The sequence below is a fragment of the Phyllobates terribilis genome, unplaced genomic scaffold (assembly GCF_046119375.1).
Source record: "Phyllobates terribilis strain yellow unplaced genomic scaffold, ASM4611937v1 Scaffold_5__5_contigs__length_657084704, whole genome shotgun sequence".
Classification (NCBI taxonomy): Eukaryota; Metazoa; Chordata; class Amphibia; order Anura; family Dendrobatidae; genus Phyllobates; species Phyllobates terribilis.
In genome coordinates, this window is record NW_027362765.1 from 65,297,526 (window position 1) to 65,316,055 (window position 18,530).

The 18,530-nt window shown below is 38.6% G+C and overlaps 1 protein-coding gene across 2 annotated transcripts in view; it reads left to right on the forward strand.

The window, feature by feature from the left end:
• LOC141270749 (alpha-N-acetylgalactosaminide alpha-2,6-sialyltransferase 2-like) overlaps positions 1-18,530 on the forward strand; it is a 94,376-nt gene that overhangs the window by 28,820 nt on the left and 47,026 nt on the right. The window contains exons 8-9 of one of the 2 annotated variants that reach the window (XM_073680856.1): positions 6,604-6,703; positions 8,662-10,031. In XM_073680856.1, the coding sequence (XP_073536957.1) occupies positions 6,604-6,703; positions 8,662-8,832 (271 nt within the window). In that variant the 3' untranslated portion in view covers positions 8,833-10,031. Of the gene's footprint in view, positions 1-6,603; positions 6,704-8,661; positions 10,032-18,530 lie in introns of those variants that run through there. The other variant, XM_073680857.1, reaches the window with a different exon arrangement.

Genomic DNA, 18,530 nt, shown 5'->3' on the forward strand with positions numbered 1-18,530 from the left:
TTTGGTGCCAAATTCTTCAAAATGGTGCACTCGATTTGACAAAAAGTCAAAAATGGTCTTTTTTTCTTGTCTTGAATTCTTTTTGCGACTTTTTGGTGCCATAGGTCGCACGTTGTGCAAAATGGTGTAAAAATTGCCCCAAAATTGAACTCAAAAAGAGAGCGGGGCAAGACTAGAGTGGAGTGCACCGAATAATTTTTAGACTTTTTAAAAAGTTGTAATCAATGAATCAGGCAAAAACATCTGAATTCGGCAAAATGGTTTCACTTTTGGGGGTTTCCAATGTTTAGAGAGATCAGGGGCTTTCCAAACGCGACATGGCATCTGCTAATTATTCCAGCAAATTTTACATTCAAAAAGTCAAATGGCGCTCCTTCCCTTCCAAGCCCTGCCGTGCACCCAAACCGTAGTTTTCGACCAGATATGGGATATCACTGTAATCAGGAGAAATTGCACAACAAATTGTATGGTGAAATTTCTCCTGTTATCCTTGTGAAAATGATAAATTTGGGGCTAAAAAATGTTCGGGAAATTTTTTTTTTATTTTTTTTATTTTCATGGCTCAACATTATAAACCTCTGTGAAGCACCTGGGGGTTCAAGGTGATAACCACACATCTATACAAGTTCCCTGAGGGGGTGTAGTTTTCAAAATGGTGTCACTTGAGGGGGATTTCCACTGTTTTGGCACATCAGCGGCTCATGGCGTAAGCTAATTATGCCAGCAAATTTTACATTCAAAAAGTCAAATAGCACTCCTTCCCTTCCAAGCCCAAACAGTGGTTTCCTCCCACATATAGGGTATCGGTGTGTTCAGGAGAAATTGCACAACAAATTTTCTATTGTTACCATTGTGAAAGTAAAAAAAATTGGGTCTAAAGGAAAATTTATGTGAAAAAAAGTTAAATGTTGATTTTTTCCTTCCACATTCCATTAATTCCTGTGAAGCACTTGAAGGGTTAATAAACTTTTCGAATGTGGTTTTGAGCACCTTGAAGGGTGCAGTTTTTTGAATGGTGTCACTTTTTGGGTATTTTCGGTCAAACAGTCACTTCAAATGTGATGTGGTCCCTTTAAAAAAATCATTTTGTAAATTTTGTTAAATATGAGAAATCGCTGGTCAACTTTTAACCCTTCTAACTTCCTAACAAAAGAAAAATTATGTTTCAAAAATTAAAAATTGTGCTGATGTAAAGTAGACATGTGGGAAATGTTATTTATTAACTATTTTGTGTGACATATCTCTCTGATTTAAGGGCATAAAAATTAAAAGTTAGAAAATTGCAAAATTTTCAATATTTTCACCCAATTTCTGATTTTCTCACAAGTAAACGCAAGTCATATCAAAGAAATGTAAAAAAAAATGGCCTGGAAATGAAAAAAGGCTTCAGGGTGAAGGGGTTAAGACACTGACTATTGAGTATGGGCAGGCGGTAACTGTAAATAAGAACATTTTTCAATGAGAGATGGATTTCTTCATGGGAGCACCTCGTATCGGGTTTTCTGTCTCTGTATGTGCTGTGGTATGTCCTATTGATCAGCTCTGAATGGTATCTACACAGATTATTGACCTAAGATAAAAGGAAGTGTTCCCCTCAGCAGCTGCTCTATAGAGATACCTCCAAAAGGAATTTTCCTGTAATAAGACCCAAAATATAAGAAGGACCCTTAAAAGAGACTTGGACTTGCTTGGAAATTATAGAGCAAGTAGACAAAAAAAGGTGACACAATGGTGGGTGGGCTAGGACCTCCTTGGAGCAAGATTAGTGACATCACCAGTCTAGATAGGTGACATCACCAAGCTCAAACGCTAGAGGAACGGTAAAACATGGAAAGTCCAGGCTCTTAGTAGTCATACCAATCTAGATATCAGACATTGCCATCAGTGGAAAATTCGCCCGGACTCAAATCTACCATGATGACTCCACTAGTATGGGAAGTAACAACCAAACCAATGTGAGGTCAATAACTTCAATACTAATATTACATGAATGATTACCGCAGCTCTGCTACATCTGCATCCTTATCTCTGCCATAAAGGGTTCTTGTACTTTGGTCTCTTCTGATAAGCATTATGAATAATGAGCATAAGATAGTCAACAACATCGGTATATTCTTCACTACTTACAAAAGAAAAAAGGCAAATTAGATCCTTCTTAGAAGGATATCTGTCCCCCACCTGCCAAATATTGTTCCTGAGCAAACAACTATTCAATTTGATTCTTGGAACATGTATTGTCTATTATATAGAAATCAGACATTAATAATATATTATGATGTATATCTTGGTTGAGATGAGGCAGTATTGTAGTAGTTATAGTCTTCTAGATAGGAGCAGTTTTATAGTAACTATATTATTTTATATAGGAGCAATATTATAGAGGCAGTATTATAGTAGTTATATTCTTGTACATAGGAGTGGTAGTATAGTAGTTATATTCCTGTACATAGGAGCAGTATTATAGTAGTTATATTCTTGTACATAGGAGCAGTATTATAGTAGTTATATTCCTGTATATAGGAGCAGTATTATAGTAGTTATATTCTTGTATGTAGGGGGCAGTATTATAGTAGTTATATTCTTGTACATAGGAGCAGTATTATAGTAGTTATATTCTTGTATATAGGAGCTGTATTATAGTAGTTATTTTCTTGTATGTAGGGGGCAGTATTATAGTAGTTATATTCTTGTACATAGGGGACAGTATTATAGTAGTTATATTCCTGTACATAGGAGCAGTATTATAGTAGTTATATTCTTGTACATAGGGGACAGTATTATAGTAGTTATATTCTTGTACATAGGAGCAGTATTATAGTAGTTATATTCTTGTACATAGGAGCAGTATTATAGTAGTTATATTCTTGTACATAGGAGCAGTATTATAGTAGTTATATTCTTGTACATAGGGGCAGTATTATAGTAGTTATATTCTTGTACATGGGGGCAGTAATATAGTAGTTATATTCTTGCATATAGGAGCAGTATTATAGTAATTATATTCTTGTACATAGGAGCAGTATTATAGTAGTTATATTCTTGTACATAGGAGCAGTATTATAGTAGTTATATTCTTGTACATAGGAGCAGTATTATAGTAGTTATATTCTTGTACATAGGAGCAGTATTATAGTAGTTATATTCTTGTACATAGGAGCAGTATTATTGTAGTTATATTCTTGTACATAGGGGCAGTATTATAGTAGTTATATTCTTGTACATGGGGGCAGTATTATAGTAGTTATATTCTTGCATATAGGAGCAGTATTATAGTAATTATATTCTTGTACATAGAAGCAGTATTATAGTAGTTATATTCTTGTACATATGAGGCAGTATTATAGTAGTTATATTCTTGTACATAGGAGTGGTAGTATAGTAGTTATATTCTTGTACATAGCAGTATTATAGTAGTTATATTCTTGTACATAGGGGGCAGTATTATAGTAGTTATATTCTTGTACATAGGGGCAGTATTATAGTAGTTATATTCCTGTACATAGGGGCAGTATTATAGTAGTTATATTCTTGTACATAGGAGCAGTATTATAGTAGTTATATTCTTGTTCATAGGGGCAGTATTATAGTAGTTATATTCTTGTACATAGGAGCAGTATTATAATAGTTATATTCTTGTATATAGAAGTGGTATTACAGTAGTTAAAATCTTGTACATAAGGAGCAATATTATAGTAGTTATATTCTTGTACATAGGAGTGGTATTATAGTAGTTATATTCTTGTATATAGGAGTTGTATTATTGTAGTTATATTCTTGTATATAGGAGTTGTATTATTGTAGTTATATTCTTGTACATGGGGCAGTATTATAGTAGTTATATTCTTGTACATAGGGGGCAGTATTATAGTAGTTATATTCTTGTATATAGGAGTTGTATTATTGTAGTTATATTCTTGTACATAGGAGTTGTATTATAGTAGCTATATTCTTGTATATAGGAGTTGTATTATTGTAGTTATATTCTTGTATATGGGAGTTGTATTATTGTAGTTATATTCTTGTACATGGGGCAGTATTATAGTAGTTATATTCTTGTACATAGGGGGCAGTATTATAGTAGTTATATTCTTGTACATAGGGGGCAGTATTATAGTAGTTATATTCTTGTACATAGGGGCAGTATTATAGTAGTTATATTCTTGTACATGGGTCAGTATTATAGTAGCTATATTCTTGTATATAGGAGTTGTATTATTGTAGTTATATTCTTGTACATGGGGCAGTATTATAGTAGTTATATTCTTGTACATAGGGGGCAGTATTATAGTAGTTATATTCTTGTACATAGGGGCAGTATTATAGTAGTTATATTCCTGTACATAGGGGCAGTATTATAGTAGTTATATTCTTGTACATAGAGGGCAGGATTATAGTAGTTATATTCTTGTACATAGGGGGCAGTATTATAGTAGTTATATTCTTGTACATAGGGGCAGTATTATAGTAGTTATATTCCTGTACATAGGGGCAGTATTATAGTAGTTATATTCTTGTACATAGAGGGCAGTATTATAGTAGTTATATTCCTGTACAGAGGAGCAGTATTATAGTAGTTATATTCTTGTACATGGTGCAGTATTATGGTAGTTATATTCTTGTATATAGGAGTTGTATTATTGTAGTTATATTCTTGTACATAGGAGTAATATTATAGTAGTTATATTCTTGTACATGGGGGCAGTATTATAGTAGTTATATTCTTGTACATAGGGGGCAGTATTATAGTAGTTATATTCTTGTACATAGGAGCAGTATTGTAGTAGTTATGTACTTGTACATAGGGGCAGTATTATAGTAGTTATATTCCTGTACAGAGGAGCAGTATTATAGTAGTTATATTCTTGTACATGGTGCAGTATTATAGTAGTTATATTCTTGTATATAGGAGTTGTATTATTGTAGTTATATTCTTGTACATAGGAGCAGTATTATAGTAGTTATATTCTTGTACATAGGAGCAGTATTATAGTAGTTATATTCTTGTACATAGGAGCAGTATTATAATAGTTATATTCTTGTATATAGAAGTGGTGTTATAGTAGTTAAATTCTTGCACATAAGGAGCAATATTATAGTAGTTATATTCTTGTACATAGGAGTTATATTATAGTAGATATATTCTTGTACATAAGGAGCAACATTATAGAAGTTATATTCTTGTACATAGGAGTTGTATTATAGTATATCCTTGTATATAGGAGTTGTATTATTGTAGTTATATTCTTGTACATAGGAGCAGTATTATAGTAGTTATATTCTTGTACATAGGGCAGTATTATAGTAGTTATATTCCTGTACATAGGAGCAGTATTATAGTAGTTATATTCTTGTACATGGGGCAGTATTATAGTAGTTATATTCTTGTATATAGGAGTTGTATTATTGTACTTATATTCTTGTACATGGGGCAGTATTATAGTAATTATATTCTTGTACATAGGGGGCAGTATTATAGTAGTTATATTCTTGTACATAGGGGGAAGTATTATAGTAGTTATATTCTTGTACATAGGGGCAGTATTATAGTAGTTATATTCTTGTACAAGGGGCAGTATTATAGTAGTTATATTCTTGTATATAGGAGTTGTATTATTGTAGTTATATTCTTGTACATGGGGCAGTATTATAGTAGTTATATTCTTGTACATAGGGGGCAGTATTATAGTAGTTATATTCTTGTACATAGGGACAGTATTATTGTAGTCATATTCCTGTACATAGGGGCAGTATTATAGTAGTTATATTCTTGTACATAGGAGCAGTATTATAGTAGTTATATTCTTGCACATGGGGCAGTATTATAGTAGTTATATTCTTGTATATAGGAGTTGTATTATTGTAGTTATATTCTTGTACATGGGGCAGTATTATAGTAGTTATATTCTTGTACATAGGGGGCAGTATTATAGTAGTTATATTCTTGTACATAGGGGCAGTATTATAGTAGTTATATTCCTGTACATAGGGGCAGTATTATAGTAGTTATATTCTTGTACATAGAGGGCAGTATTATAGTAGTTATATTCCTGTACAGAGGAGCAGTATTATAGTAGTTATATTCTTGTACATGGTGCAGTATTATAGTAGTTATATTCTTGTATATAGGAGTTGTATTATTGTAGTTATATTCTTGTACATAGGAGCAATATTATAGTAGTTATATTCTTGTACATGGGGGCAGTATTATAGTAGTTATATTCTTGTACATAGGGGGCAGTATTATAGTAGTTATATTCTTGTACATAGGGGGCAGTATTATAGTAGTTATGTACTTGTACATAGGGGCAGTATTATAGTAGTTATATTCTTGTACATGGGGCAGTATTATAGTAGTTATATTCTTGTACATAGGAGCAGTATTATAGTAGTTATAATATAATCTTGTACATAGGGGGCAGTATTATATTCTTGTAAATAGGGACTGTATTATAGTGTATATATAGTTATTCGATAGAAGTGACTATGTTCACATGGAGCTATTTTGTGCTCTTATAGGGCCATAATGTGGCCTTGTCTGGAAGTGGTTTTATAGGCCTTTAGTCCTCAGATTAATTTATAATTTATATTGTTTTACTTTTGCAGGTTCCTTTATGACAAGATTTTAGAATCAAAAAGTCGTGACATTTATCGCCCGTCCACCGGAGCCTCACTGCTGTTGGCTGCCATACACACTTGTGACCAGGTGAGAGAGCACATATTTGGGAGGCAGCATGTTTACAATAAAATACCTCTATCCTATGCATCCCCTTCCATGAGTTTTATTAGCATATTTTGATGTCCTAGAAGGAGGTCTACAGTTCAGAACCTTCCTGGATTAGTCAGATCCTCTGACAAAATACAACCGTCACCCTGGAGGAGCAGAACCATCCATGTATGGCAGGCTATGGTGGCCTCCAATTCCTTAACTTTCTTGTTTGGTAAAATTGATACCAGTAGGCCAATGCTGATATTACATTTTCATGTACATGTTCATATTATCCCCATCTGTCCTAGACCGCCAGGGATGTTGACATTAATATTTGCCCTAGACCACCAGGGTTGTTTCACTGTCTTTGACCACCATGGGATGCGGACATTAACCCCATCTGCCCTAGCTCACCCAAGTTGCTGCCATTAATCTCATCTACCATAGCCCACCATGGTTGCTGGCATTAAATTCATAGACCACTGGGGGTGTTGGCATTACTTTATTCTATCCTAGATCTCCAGTGATGCAGACATTAACCCTATCTACTGTTGACCAAAATAGGTGCCGACAAAAAGGTCTAGACCACCAGGGATGCTAGCATTACCCCTATCTGCCCTAGACCACCTGGGATGCTGCCATTAATCCTACCTACCATAGGTCACCATAGTTATTGACATTATTTCCATCTTCCCTAGATCACCTGGGATGCTGCCATTAACCCTACGTATCATAGGCCACCATAGTTATTGACATTAACCCAATCTGCTCCAGACCACCAGTATTTCTGGCATTAAATCCAACTTCCCTAAACCACCAGGTTTGCTGACATTAATTTCATCTGCCTTAGACCACCAGGCTTGACGGATTTAAAACCAACCTCCCTAGACCACCAGCGAGGGTGGCATTTAACCCTTGCTGCCCGAGATCACCAGAGATTTGGGCATTTACCTCATCTGTCATAGACCACCAGGGTTGTTGGTATTAAATCCAACTTCCCTTGACCACACAGGGTTGCTGAGATTAACCTGGACCATCAAGGATATTGATATTAAATGCTTCACCACATTAACCACCAAAGATGTTGGCAACTTCATTACATCCTGAAAGTCCAGATACCAGCAGGGAAGCTAGCATGAATCCCCGCACTGGTGTAGACTCCCTGCATCTTATATAAAAAATAATAAATTTAAAAAAAGGATTTTTTTTTGGTAAAGCCATGCTCTTGAAAAAATCAACACCTTTTTATCATGTCTGTATTTTGGGAAGGTAAAAGGTGGCAACCTTTATTACTTAGTTGGCTGTCATCCAAATAATGGCAATTGCGCTTACAGCCTTCACGCCAAATATTACTTGTGTTGGGAGCAATATGGCGACCCCATGTAAACCGTTGTGGCATGATGGCCACCTGCAGGTTGGAAATGGAACTGAAAAATGCTAAGGCTATTAATGGGAGAAAAAAGAAAAAAAACAGGAGACACTTGTATCTAAAATATCGAGAGGGCCGCCACCACTTTTATGGTCTTTTATACTGAAACTAAGTGTTTTTAGTATATTGTACAAGTGATCAAATGATGTCAGGATGAAAAATGACTAAAAGGAAAAAAGTAATAAAAGCTTTAAAAGATGTAAAAATAACAAATGTGAATCCCTACTCTTCCCAATATAATAAATGAAAACAATAAAAAAAATAGAAATATGTGGTATCGCCGCATCCTTAAAAGTCTGATCTATGAAAAGTAAAAAAGAATCGAAAGGTCAGAAATGCCATTTTCGGTCGAAGCTCCTTTAAATACAATAAAATAAAAATGTTCAAAACATCATACATACCCCCAAATTTTTCAATTCACCATTTTATATTTGTATTCGTAGGTGCTACCAGGGTCCTACAAATAATCGAAAAGTTCCTTATTAGCGCGTCAAAATAAACCCCCGACTCTTTTTTTTCCCGCCAGGTCAGCGCTTATGGATTCATGACGCCAAGCTACAAGAAATATTCAGACCACTACTTTGACACCACCTACCATAAGGTCCATTTCTTTTCCAACCACAGTTTCCGTAAGGAGATGATTCTCTGGCAGAAGCTGCACAAGGCAGGGGTGATAAAGTTGTATATGAGGGGCTGAGGCGGGAGGCATCACACCCAGTTATGTGACTCGAAATGGCCACCTTGAGACAAGGGTATGGAGGCCACCACCCTCACACCTCCTTTCTGCACTGGTGAGATAGGACATTGGAGGCACCAACCTGTGTGATGGACTCTCATTAGAACCTGCCTTAAAAGTTGGGCTGGGCCTTCAGCGAGGACCCCAGCAGACTGAATAAAGGGTTCTTTTTCTTTTTATTTCCTAAATACAAAACTTGAAAAGCGATCTTCATAAATTAGAATAAATTATTCGATAAATAAGTCCCTGTCGCGATCACCACAGCTTTCCCAGAACCGCATCTCTGTCCAATTATACAGCACGAATCATTTAAATCGGGAAATGATCATATTCCATATTACAATCATCCGGACTTTAATATTCCACAAAGGTTGATGATCAAGTTTCCAATAATCCAGAAAACTTTAGAAACTGGGTCAGAACTAGAATATTGTGTGAACCAGGAGTAGAAGATCTGAGCAGAGAGAACCGATGAGGACATTGTAGATTAGAAATCAGATGATCGCCAAAGGGAATGTCTCTATTCATTATGCAAAACAAAATTGGATGTCATGTTTTAATATTTATTTCTTGGGGGGCTGCTATTTTTTGTTTGCTGGTGTCTGAACACAACACTTACACACATCAAATGCGGCAGCTCCAGGTTATAGGAGATGCAGTCGGGGTCCGACCGCATCTTTAACATTGTAGCTGACTCAGCTGTAAGCTGGGTACGTCCCATGTGCGGTCCAGTCTAGAGCGCTGCTCTAAGTTACAGTTTCCCACTGTCACCACTCATAGTGTTCTGCAGCGAGCGGTGACAGGAGGTACAGGGCAGCGGCGGTGAGCAAGGGTCGGCAGCCTGGTGTTGTACTATTAATCCCAGGCTGCCAAGAGGTTCTCACCTCAGGAAGAAGTCATTGCCGCAGTCCTGCTCTGAGTACAACACCAGGCTGCCTGACCTGTGCTTACCACCACTGTCCGCGCCGCAATGTTAAAGCACAGCAGAGAAATCATCACGCTGCTGTGCTCAATCACTGACTCAGCTCTGCTATGTCGTCATAAAGCCTCATTCAGATGTCTGCAAGCAGGCTTTATAATGACATAGCAGAGCCATATATCTAATCCCATCATGTGTCATACAGTCCGCTGAGCCATGTATCTAATAGTCATGTATTATACTGCCTGCTGAGCCCTGTATCTAATCCATCGTGTGTTAGTCTACCGAGCCATATATCTAATTCCATCATGTGTCATACCGTCCACTGAGCCATGTATCTAATAGTCATGTATTATACTGCCTGCTGAGCCCTGTATCTAATCCATCATATGTTAGTCTACCGAGCCATATATCTAATTCCATCATGTGTCATATAGTCCGCTGAGCCATGTATCTAATAGTCATGTAATATACTGCCTGCTGAGCCCTGTATCTAATCCATCATATGTTAGTCTACCGAGCCATATATCTAATCCCATCATGTGTCATACAGTCCGCTGAGCCATGTATCTAATAGTCATGTATTATACTGCCTGCTGAGCCCTGTATCTAATCCATCGTGTGTTAGTCTACCGAGCCATATATCTAATTCCATCATGTGTCATATAGTCCGCTGAGCCATGTATCTAATAGTCATGTAATATACTGCCTGCTGAGCCCTGTATCTAATCCATCATATGTTAGTCTACCGAGCCATATATCTAATTCCATCATGTGTCATATAGTCCACTGAGCCATGTATCTAATAGTCATGTAATATACTGCCTGCTGAGCCCTGTATCTAATCCATCGTGTGTTAGTCTACCGAGCCATATATCTAATTCCATCATGTGTCATACAGTCCGCTGAGCCATGTATCTAATAGTCATGTAATATACTGCCTGCTGAGCCCTGTATCTAAACCATCATATGTTAGTCTACCGAGCCATATATCTAATTCCATCATGTGTCATACAGTCCGCTGAGCCATGTATCTAATAGTCATGTATTATACTGCCTGCTGAGCCCTGTATCTAATCCATCGTGTGTTAGTCTACCGAGCCATATATCTAATTCCATCATGTGTCATACAGTCCGCTGAGCCATGTATCTAATAGTCATGTAATATACTGCCTGCTGAGCCCTGTATCTAAACCATCATATGTTAGTCTACCGAGCCATATATCTAATTCCATCATGTGTCATACAGTCCGCTGAGCCATGTATCTAATAGTCATGTATTATACTGCCTGCTGAGCCCTGTATCTAATTCCATCGTGTGTTAGTCTACTGAGCCATATATCTAATTCCATCATGTGCCATACAGTCCGCTGAGCCATGTATCTAATAGTCATGTAATATACTGCCTGCTGAGCCCTGTATCTAATCCATCATATGTTAGTCTACCGAGCCATATATCTAATTCCATCATGTGTCATACAGTCCGCTGAGCCATGTATCTAATAGTCATGTATTATACTGCCTGCTGAGCCCTGTATCTAATCCATCATATGTTAGTCTACCGAGCCATATATCTAATTCCATCATGTGTCATACCGTCCGCTGAGCCATGTATCTAATAGTCATGTATTATACTGCCTGCTGAGCCCTGTATCTAATCCATCATATGTTAGTCTACCGAGCCATATATCTAATTCCATCATGTGCCATACAGTCCGCTGAGCCATGTATCTAATAGTCATGTATTATACTGCCTGCTGAGCCCTGTATCTAATCCATCATATGTTAGTCTACCGAGCCATATATCTAATTCCATCATGTGCCATACAGTCCGCTGAGCCATGTATCTAATAGTCATGTATTATACTGCCTGCTGAGCCCTGTATCTAATCCATCGTGTGTTAGTCTACCGAGCCATATATCTAATTCCATCATGTGTCATACAGTCCGCTGAGCCATGTATCTAATAGTCATGTATTATACTGCCTGCTGAGCCCTGTATCTAATCCATCGTGTGTTAGTCTACCGAGCCATATATCTAATTCCATCATGTGTCATACAGTCCGCTGAGCCATGTATCTAATAGTCATGTAATATACTGCCTGCTGAGCCCTGTATCTAATCCATCGTGTGTTAGTCTACCGAGCCATATATCTAATTCCATCATGTGTCATATAGTCCACTGAGCCATGTATCTAATAGTCATGTAATATACTGCCTGCTGAGCCCTGTATCTAATCCATCGTGTGTTAGTCTACCGAGCCATATATCTAATTCCATCATGTGTCATACAGTCCGCTGAGCCATGTATCTAATAGTCATGTAATATACTGCCTGCTGAGCCCTGTATCTAATCCATCGTGTGTTAGTCTACCGAGCCATATATCTAATTCCATCATGTGTCATACAGTCCGCTGAGCCATGTATCTAATAGTCATGTATTATACTGCCTGCTGAGCCCTGTATCTAATCCATCGTGTGTTAGTCTACCGAGCCATATATCTAATTCCATCATGTGTCATACCGTCCGCTGAGCCATGTATCTAATAGTCATGTATTATACTGCCTGCTGAGCCCTGTATCTAATCCATCATATGTTAGTCTACCGAGCCATATATCTAATTCCATCATGTGTCATACCGTCCGCTGAGCCATGTATCTAATAGTCATGTATTATACTGCCTGCTGAGCCCTGTATCTAATCCATCGTGTGTTAGTCTACCGAGCCATATATCTAATTCCATCATGTGTCATACAGTCCGCTGAGCCATGTATCTAATAGTCATGTATTATACTGCCTGCTGAGCCCTGTATCTAATCCATCGTGTGTTAGTCTACCGAGCCATATATCTAATTCCATCATGTGCCATACAGTCCGCTGAGCCCTGTATCTAATAGTCATGTATTATACTGCCTGCTGAGCCCTGTATCTAATCCATCATATGTTAGTCTACCGAGCCATATATCTAATTCCATCATGTGTCATACAGTCCGCTGAGCCATGTATCTAATAGTCATGTAATATACTGCCTGCTGAGCCCTGTATCTAATTCCATCATGTGTCATACAGTCCGCTGAGCCATGTATCTAATAGTCATGTATTATACTGCCTGCTGAGCCCTGTATCTAATCCATCATATGTTAGTCTACCGAGCCATATATCTAATTCCATCATGTGTCATACAGTCCGCTGAGCCATGTATCTAATAGTCATGTATTATACTGCCTGCTGAGCCCTGTATCTAATTCCATCGTGTGTTAGTCTACCGAGCCATATATCTAATTCCATCATGTGTCATACAGTCCGCTGAGCCATGTATCTAATAGTCATGTAATATACTGCCTGCTGAGCTCTGTATCTAATCCATCATATGTTAGCCTACCGAGCCATATATCTAATTCCATCATGTGTCATACCGTCCGCTGAGCCATGTATCTAATAGTCATGTAATATACTGCCTGCTGAGCCCTGTATCTAATTCCATCATGTGTCATACAGTCCGCTGAGCCATGTATCTAATAGTCCTGTATTATACTGCCTGCTGAGCCCTGTATCTAATCCATCATATGTTAGTCTACCGAGCCATATATCTAATTCCATCATGTGTCATACAGTCCGCTGAGCCATGTATCTAATAGTCATGTATTATACTGCCTGCTGAGCCCTGTATCTAATCCATCGTGTGTTAGTCTACCGAGCCATATATCTAATTCCATCATGTGTCATACAGTCCGCTGAGCCATGTATCTAATAGTCATGTATTATACTGCCTGCTGAGCCCTGTATCTAATCCATCGTGTGTTAGTCTACCGAGCCATATATCTAATTCCATCATGTGTCATACAGTCCGCTGAGCCATGTATCTAATAGTCATGTAATATACTGCCTGCTGAGCCCTGTATCTAATTCCATCGTGTGTTAGTCTACCGAGCCATATATCTAATTCCATCATGTGTCATACAGTCCGCTGAGCCATGTATCTAATAGTCATGTAATATACTGCCTGCTGAGCTCTGTATCTAATCCATCATATGTTAGTCTACCGAGCCATATATCTAATTCCATCATGTGTCATACAGTCCGCTGAGCCATGTATCTAATAGTCATGTAATATACTGCCTGCTGAGCCCTGTATCTAATCCATCATATGTTAGTCTACCGAGCCATATATCTAATTCCATCATGTGTCATACAGTCCGCTGAGCCATGTATCTAATAGTCATGTAATATACTGCCTGCTGAGCCCTGTATCTAATCCATCGTGTGTTAGTCTACCGAGCCATATATCTAATTCCATCATGTGTCATACCGTCCGCTGAGCCATGTATCTAATAGTCATGTATTATACTGCCTGCTGAGCCCTGTATCTAATCCATCGTGTGTTAGTCTACCGAGCCATATATCTAATTCCATCATGTGTCATACAGTCCGCTGAGCCATGTATCTAATAGTCATGTATTATACTGCCTGCTGAGCCCTGTATCTAATCCATCGTGTGTTAGTCTACCGAGCCATATATCTAATTCCATCATGTGTCATACCGTCCGCTGAGCCATGTATCTAATAGTCATGTATTATACTGCCTGCTGAGCCCTGTATCTAATCCATCGTGTGTTAGTCTACCGAGCCATATATCTAATTCCATCATGTGTCATACAGTCCGCTGAGCCATGTATCTAATAGTCATGTAATATACTGCCTGCTGAGCCCTGTATCTAATTCCATCGTGTGTTAGTCTACTGAGCCATATATCTAATTCCATCATGTGTCATACAGTCCGCTGAGCCATGTATCTAATAGTCATGTATTATACTGCCTGCTGAGCCCTGTATCTAATCCATCGTGTGTTAGTCTACCGAGCCATATATCTAATTCCATCATGTGTCATACAGTCCGCTGAGCCATGTATCTAATAGTCATGTAATATACTGCCTGCTGAGCCCTGTATCTAATCCATCGTGTGTTAGTCTACCGAGCCATATATCTAATTCCATCATGTGTCATACCGTCCGCTGAGCCATGTATCTAATAGTCATGTAATATACTGCCTGCTGAGCCCTGTATCTAATTCCATCGTGTGTTAGTCTACCGAGCCATATATCTAATTCCATCATGTGTCATACAGTCCGCTGAGCCATGTATCTAATAGTCATGTAATATACTGCCTGCTGAGCCCTGTATCTAATTCCATCATATGTTAGTCTACCGAGCCATATATCTAATTCCATCATGTGCCATACAGTCCGCTGAGCCATGTATCTAATAGTCATGTAATATACTGCCTGCTGAGCCCTGTATCTAATCCATCATATGTTAGTCTACCGAGCCATATATCTAATTCCATCATGTGCCATACAGTCCGCTGAGCCATGTATCTAATAGTTATGTATTATACTGCCTGCTGAGCCCTGTATCTAATCCATCATATGTTAGTCTACCGAGCCATATATCTAATTCCATCATGTGTCATACAGTCCGCTGAGCCATGTATCTAATAGTCATGTATTATACTGCCTGCTGAGCCCTGTATCTAATCCATCATATGTTAGTCTACCGAGCCATATATCTAATTCCATCATGTGTCATACAGTCCGCTGAGCCATGTATCTAATAGTCATGTATTATACTGCCTGCTGAGCCCTGTATCTAATTCCATCGTGTGTTAGTCTACCGAGCCATATATCTAATTCCATCATGTGTCATACAGTCCGCTGAGCCATGTATCTAATAGTCATGTAATATACTGCCTGCTGAGCCCTGTATCTAATCCATCATATGTTAGTCTACCGAGCCATATATCTAATTCCATCATGTGCCATACAGTCCGCTGAGCCATGTATCTAATAGTCATGTAATATACTGCCTGCTGAGCCCTGTATCTAATCCATCATATGTTAGTCTACCGAGCCATATATCTAATTCCATCATGTGTCATACAGTCCGCTGAGCCATGTATCTAATAGTCATGTATTATACTGCCTGCTGAGCCCTGTATCTAATCCATCGTGTGTTAGTCTACCGAGCCATATATCTAATTCCATCATGTGTCATACAGTCCGCTGAGCCATGTATCTAATGGTCATGTATTATACTGCCTGCTGAGCCCTGTATCTAATCCATCGTGTGTTAGTCTACCGAGCCATATATCTAATTCCATCATGTGTCATACAGTCCGCTGAGCCATGTATCTAATAGTCATGTATTATACTGCCTGCTGAGCCCTGTATCTAATCCATCGTGTGTTAGTCTACCGAGCCATATATCTAATTCCATCATGTGTCATACAGTCCGCTGAGCCATGTATCTAATAGTCATGTATTATACTGCCTGCTGAGCCCTGTATCTAATCCATCGTGTGTTAGTCTACCGAGCCATATATCTAATTCCATCATGTGTCATACAGTCCGCTGAGCCATGTATCTAATAGTCATGTAATATACTGCCTGCTGAGCCCTGTATCTAATCCATCATATGTTAGTCTACCGAGCCATATATCTAATTCCATCATGTGTCATACAGTCCGCTGAGCCATGTATCTAATAGTCATGTATTATACTGCCTGCTGAGCCCCGTATCTAATTCCATCGTGTGTTAGTCTACCGAGCCATATATCTAATTCCATCATGTGTCATACAGTCCGCTGAGCCATGTATCTAATAGTCATGTAATATACTGCCTGCTGAGCCCTGTATCTAATCCATCGTGTGTTAGTCTACCGAGCCATATATCTAATTCCATCATGTGCCATACAGTCCGCTGAGCCATGTATCTAATAGTCATGTATTATACTGCCTGCTGAGCCCTGTATCTAATCCATCATATGTTAGTCTACCGAGCCATATATCTAATTCCATCATGTGTCATACCGTCCGCTGAGCCATGTATCTAATAGTCATGTATTATACTGCCTGCTGAGCCCTGTATCTAATCCATCATATGTTAGTCTACCGAGCCATATATCTAATTCCATCATGTGTCATACAGTCCGCTGAGCCATGTATCTAATAGTCATGTATTATACTGCCTGCTGAGCCCTGTATCTAATCCATCATATGTTAGTCTACCGAGCCATATATCTAATTCCATCATGTGCCATACAGTCCGCTGAGCCATGTATCTAATAGTCATGTATATACTGCCTGCTGAGCCCTGTATCTAATCCATCGTGTGTTAGTCTACCGAGCCATATATCTAATTCCATCATGTGTCATACAGTCCGCTGAGCCATGTATCTAATAGTCATGTAATATACTGCCTGCTGAGCCCTGTATCTAATCCATCGTGTGTTAGTCTACCGAGCCATATATCTAATTCCATCATGTGTCATACCGTCCGCTGAGCCATGTATCTAATAGTCATGTATTATACTGCCTGCTGAGCCCTGTATCTAATCCATCGTGTGTTAGTCTACCGAGCCATATATCTAATTCCATCATGTGTCATACAGTCCGCTGAGCCATGTATCTAATAGTCATGTATTATACTGCCTGCTGAGCCCTGTATCTAATCCATCGTGTGTTAGTCTACCGAGCCATATATCCTAATTCCATCATGTGTCATACAGTCCGCTGAGCCATGTATCTAATAGTCATGTATTATACTGCCTGCTGAGCCCTGTATCTAATCCATCGTGTGTTAGTCTACCGAGCCATATATCTAATTCCATCATGTGTCATACAGTCCACTGGACCTGAGCCATGTATCTAATAGTCATGTAATATACTGCCTGCTGAGCCCTGTATCTAATCCATCGTGTGTTAGTCTACCGAGCCATATATCTAATTCCATCATGTGTCATACAGTCCGCTGAGCCATGTATCTAATAGTCATGTAATATACTGCCTGCTGAGCCCTGTATCTAATCCATCGTGTGTTAGTCTACCGAGCCATATATCTAATTCCATCATGTGTCATACAGTCCGCTGAGCCATGTATCTAATAGTCATGTATTATACTGCCTGCTGAGCCCTGTATCTAATCCATCATAGTGTTAGTCTACCGAGCCATATATCTAATTCCATCATGTGTCATACAGTCCACTGAGCCATGTATCTAATAGTCATGTATTATACTGCCTGCTGAGCCCTGTATCTAATCCATCATATGTTAGTCTACCGAGCCATATATCTAATTCCATCATGTGTCATACCGTCCGCTGAGCCATGTATCTAATAGTCATGCAATATACTGCCTGCTGAGCCCTGTATCTAATCCATCGAGTGTTAGTCTACTGAGCCATATATCTAATTCCATCATGTGTCATACAGTCCGCTGAGCCATGTATCTAATAGTCATGTATTATACTGCCTGCTGAGCCCTGTATCTAATCCATCATATGTTAGTCTACCGAGCCATATATCTAATTCCATCATGTGTCATACCGTCCGCTGAGCATGTATCTAATAGTCATGCAATATACTGCCTGCTGAGCCCTTATCTAATCCATCGTGTGTTAGTCTACTGAGCCATATATCTATTCCATCATGTGTCATACAGTCCGCTGAGCCATGTATCTAATAGTCATGTATTATACTGCCTGCTGAGCCCTGTATCTAATCCATCATAATGTTAGTCTACTGAGCCATATATCTAATTCCATCATGTGTCATACCGTCCGCTGAGCCATGTATCTAATAGTCATGTATTATACTGCCTGCTGAGCCCTGTATCTAATCCATCGTGTGTTAGTCTACTGAGCCATATATCTAATTCCATCATGTGTCATACCGTCAGCTGAGC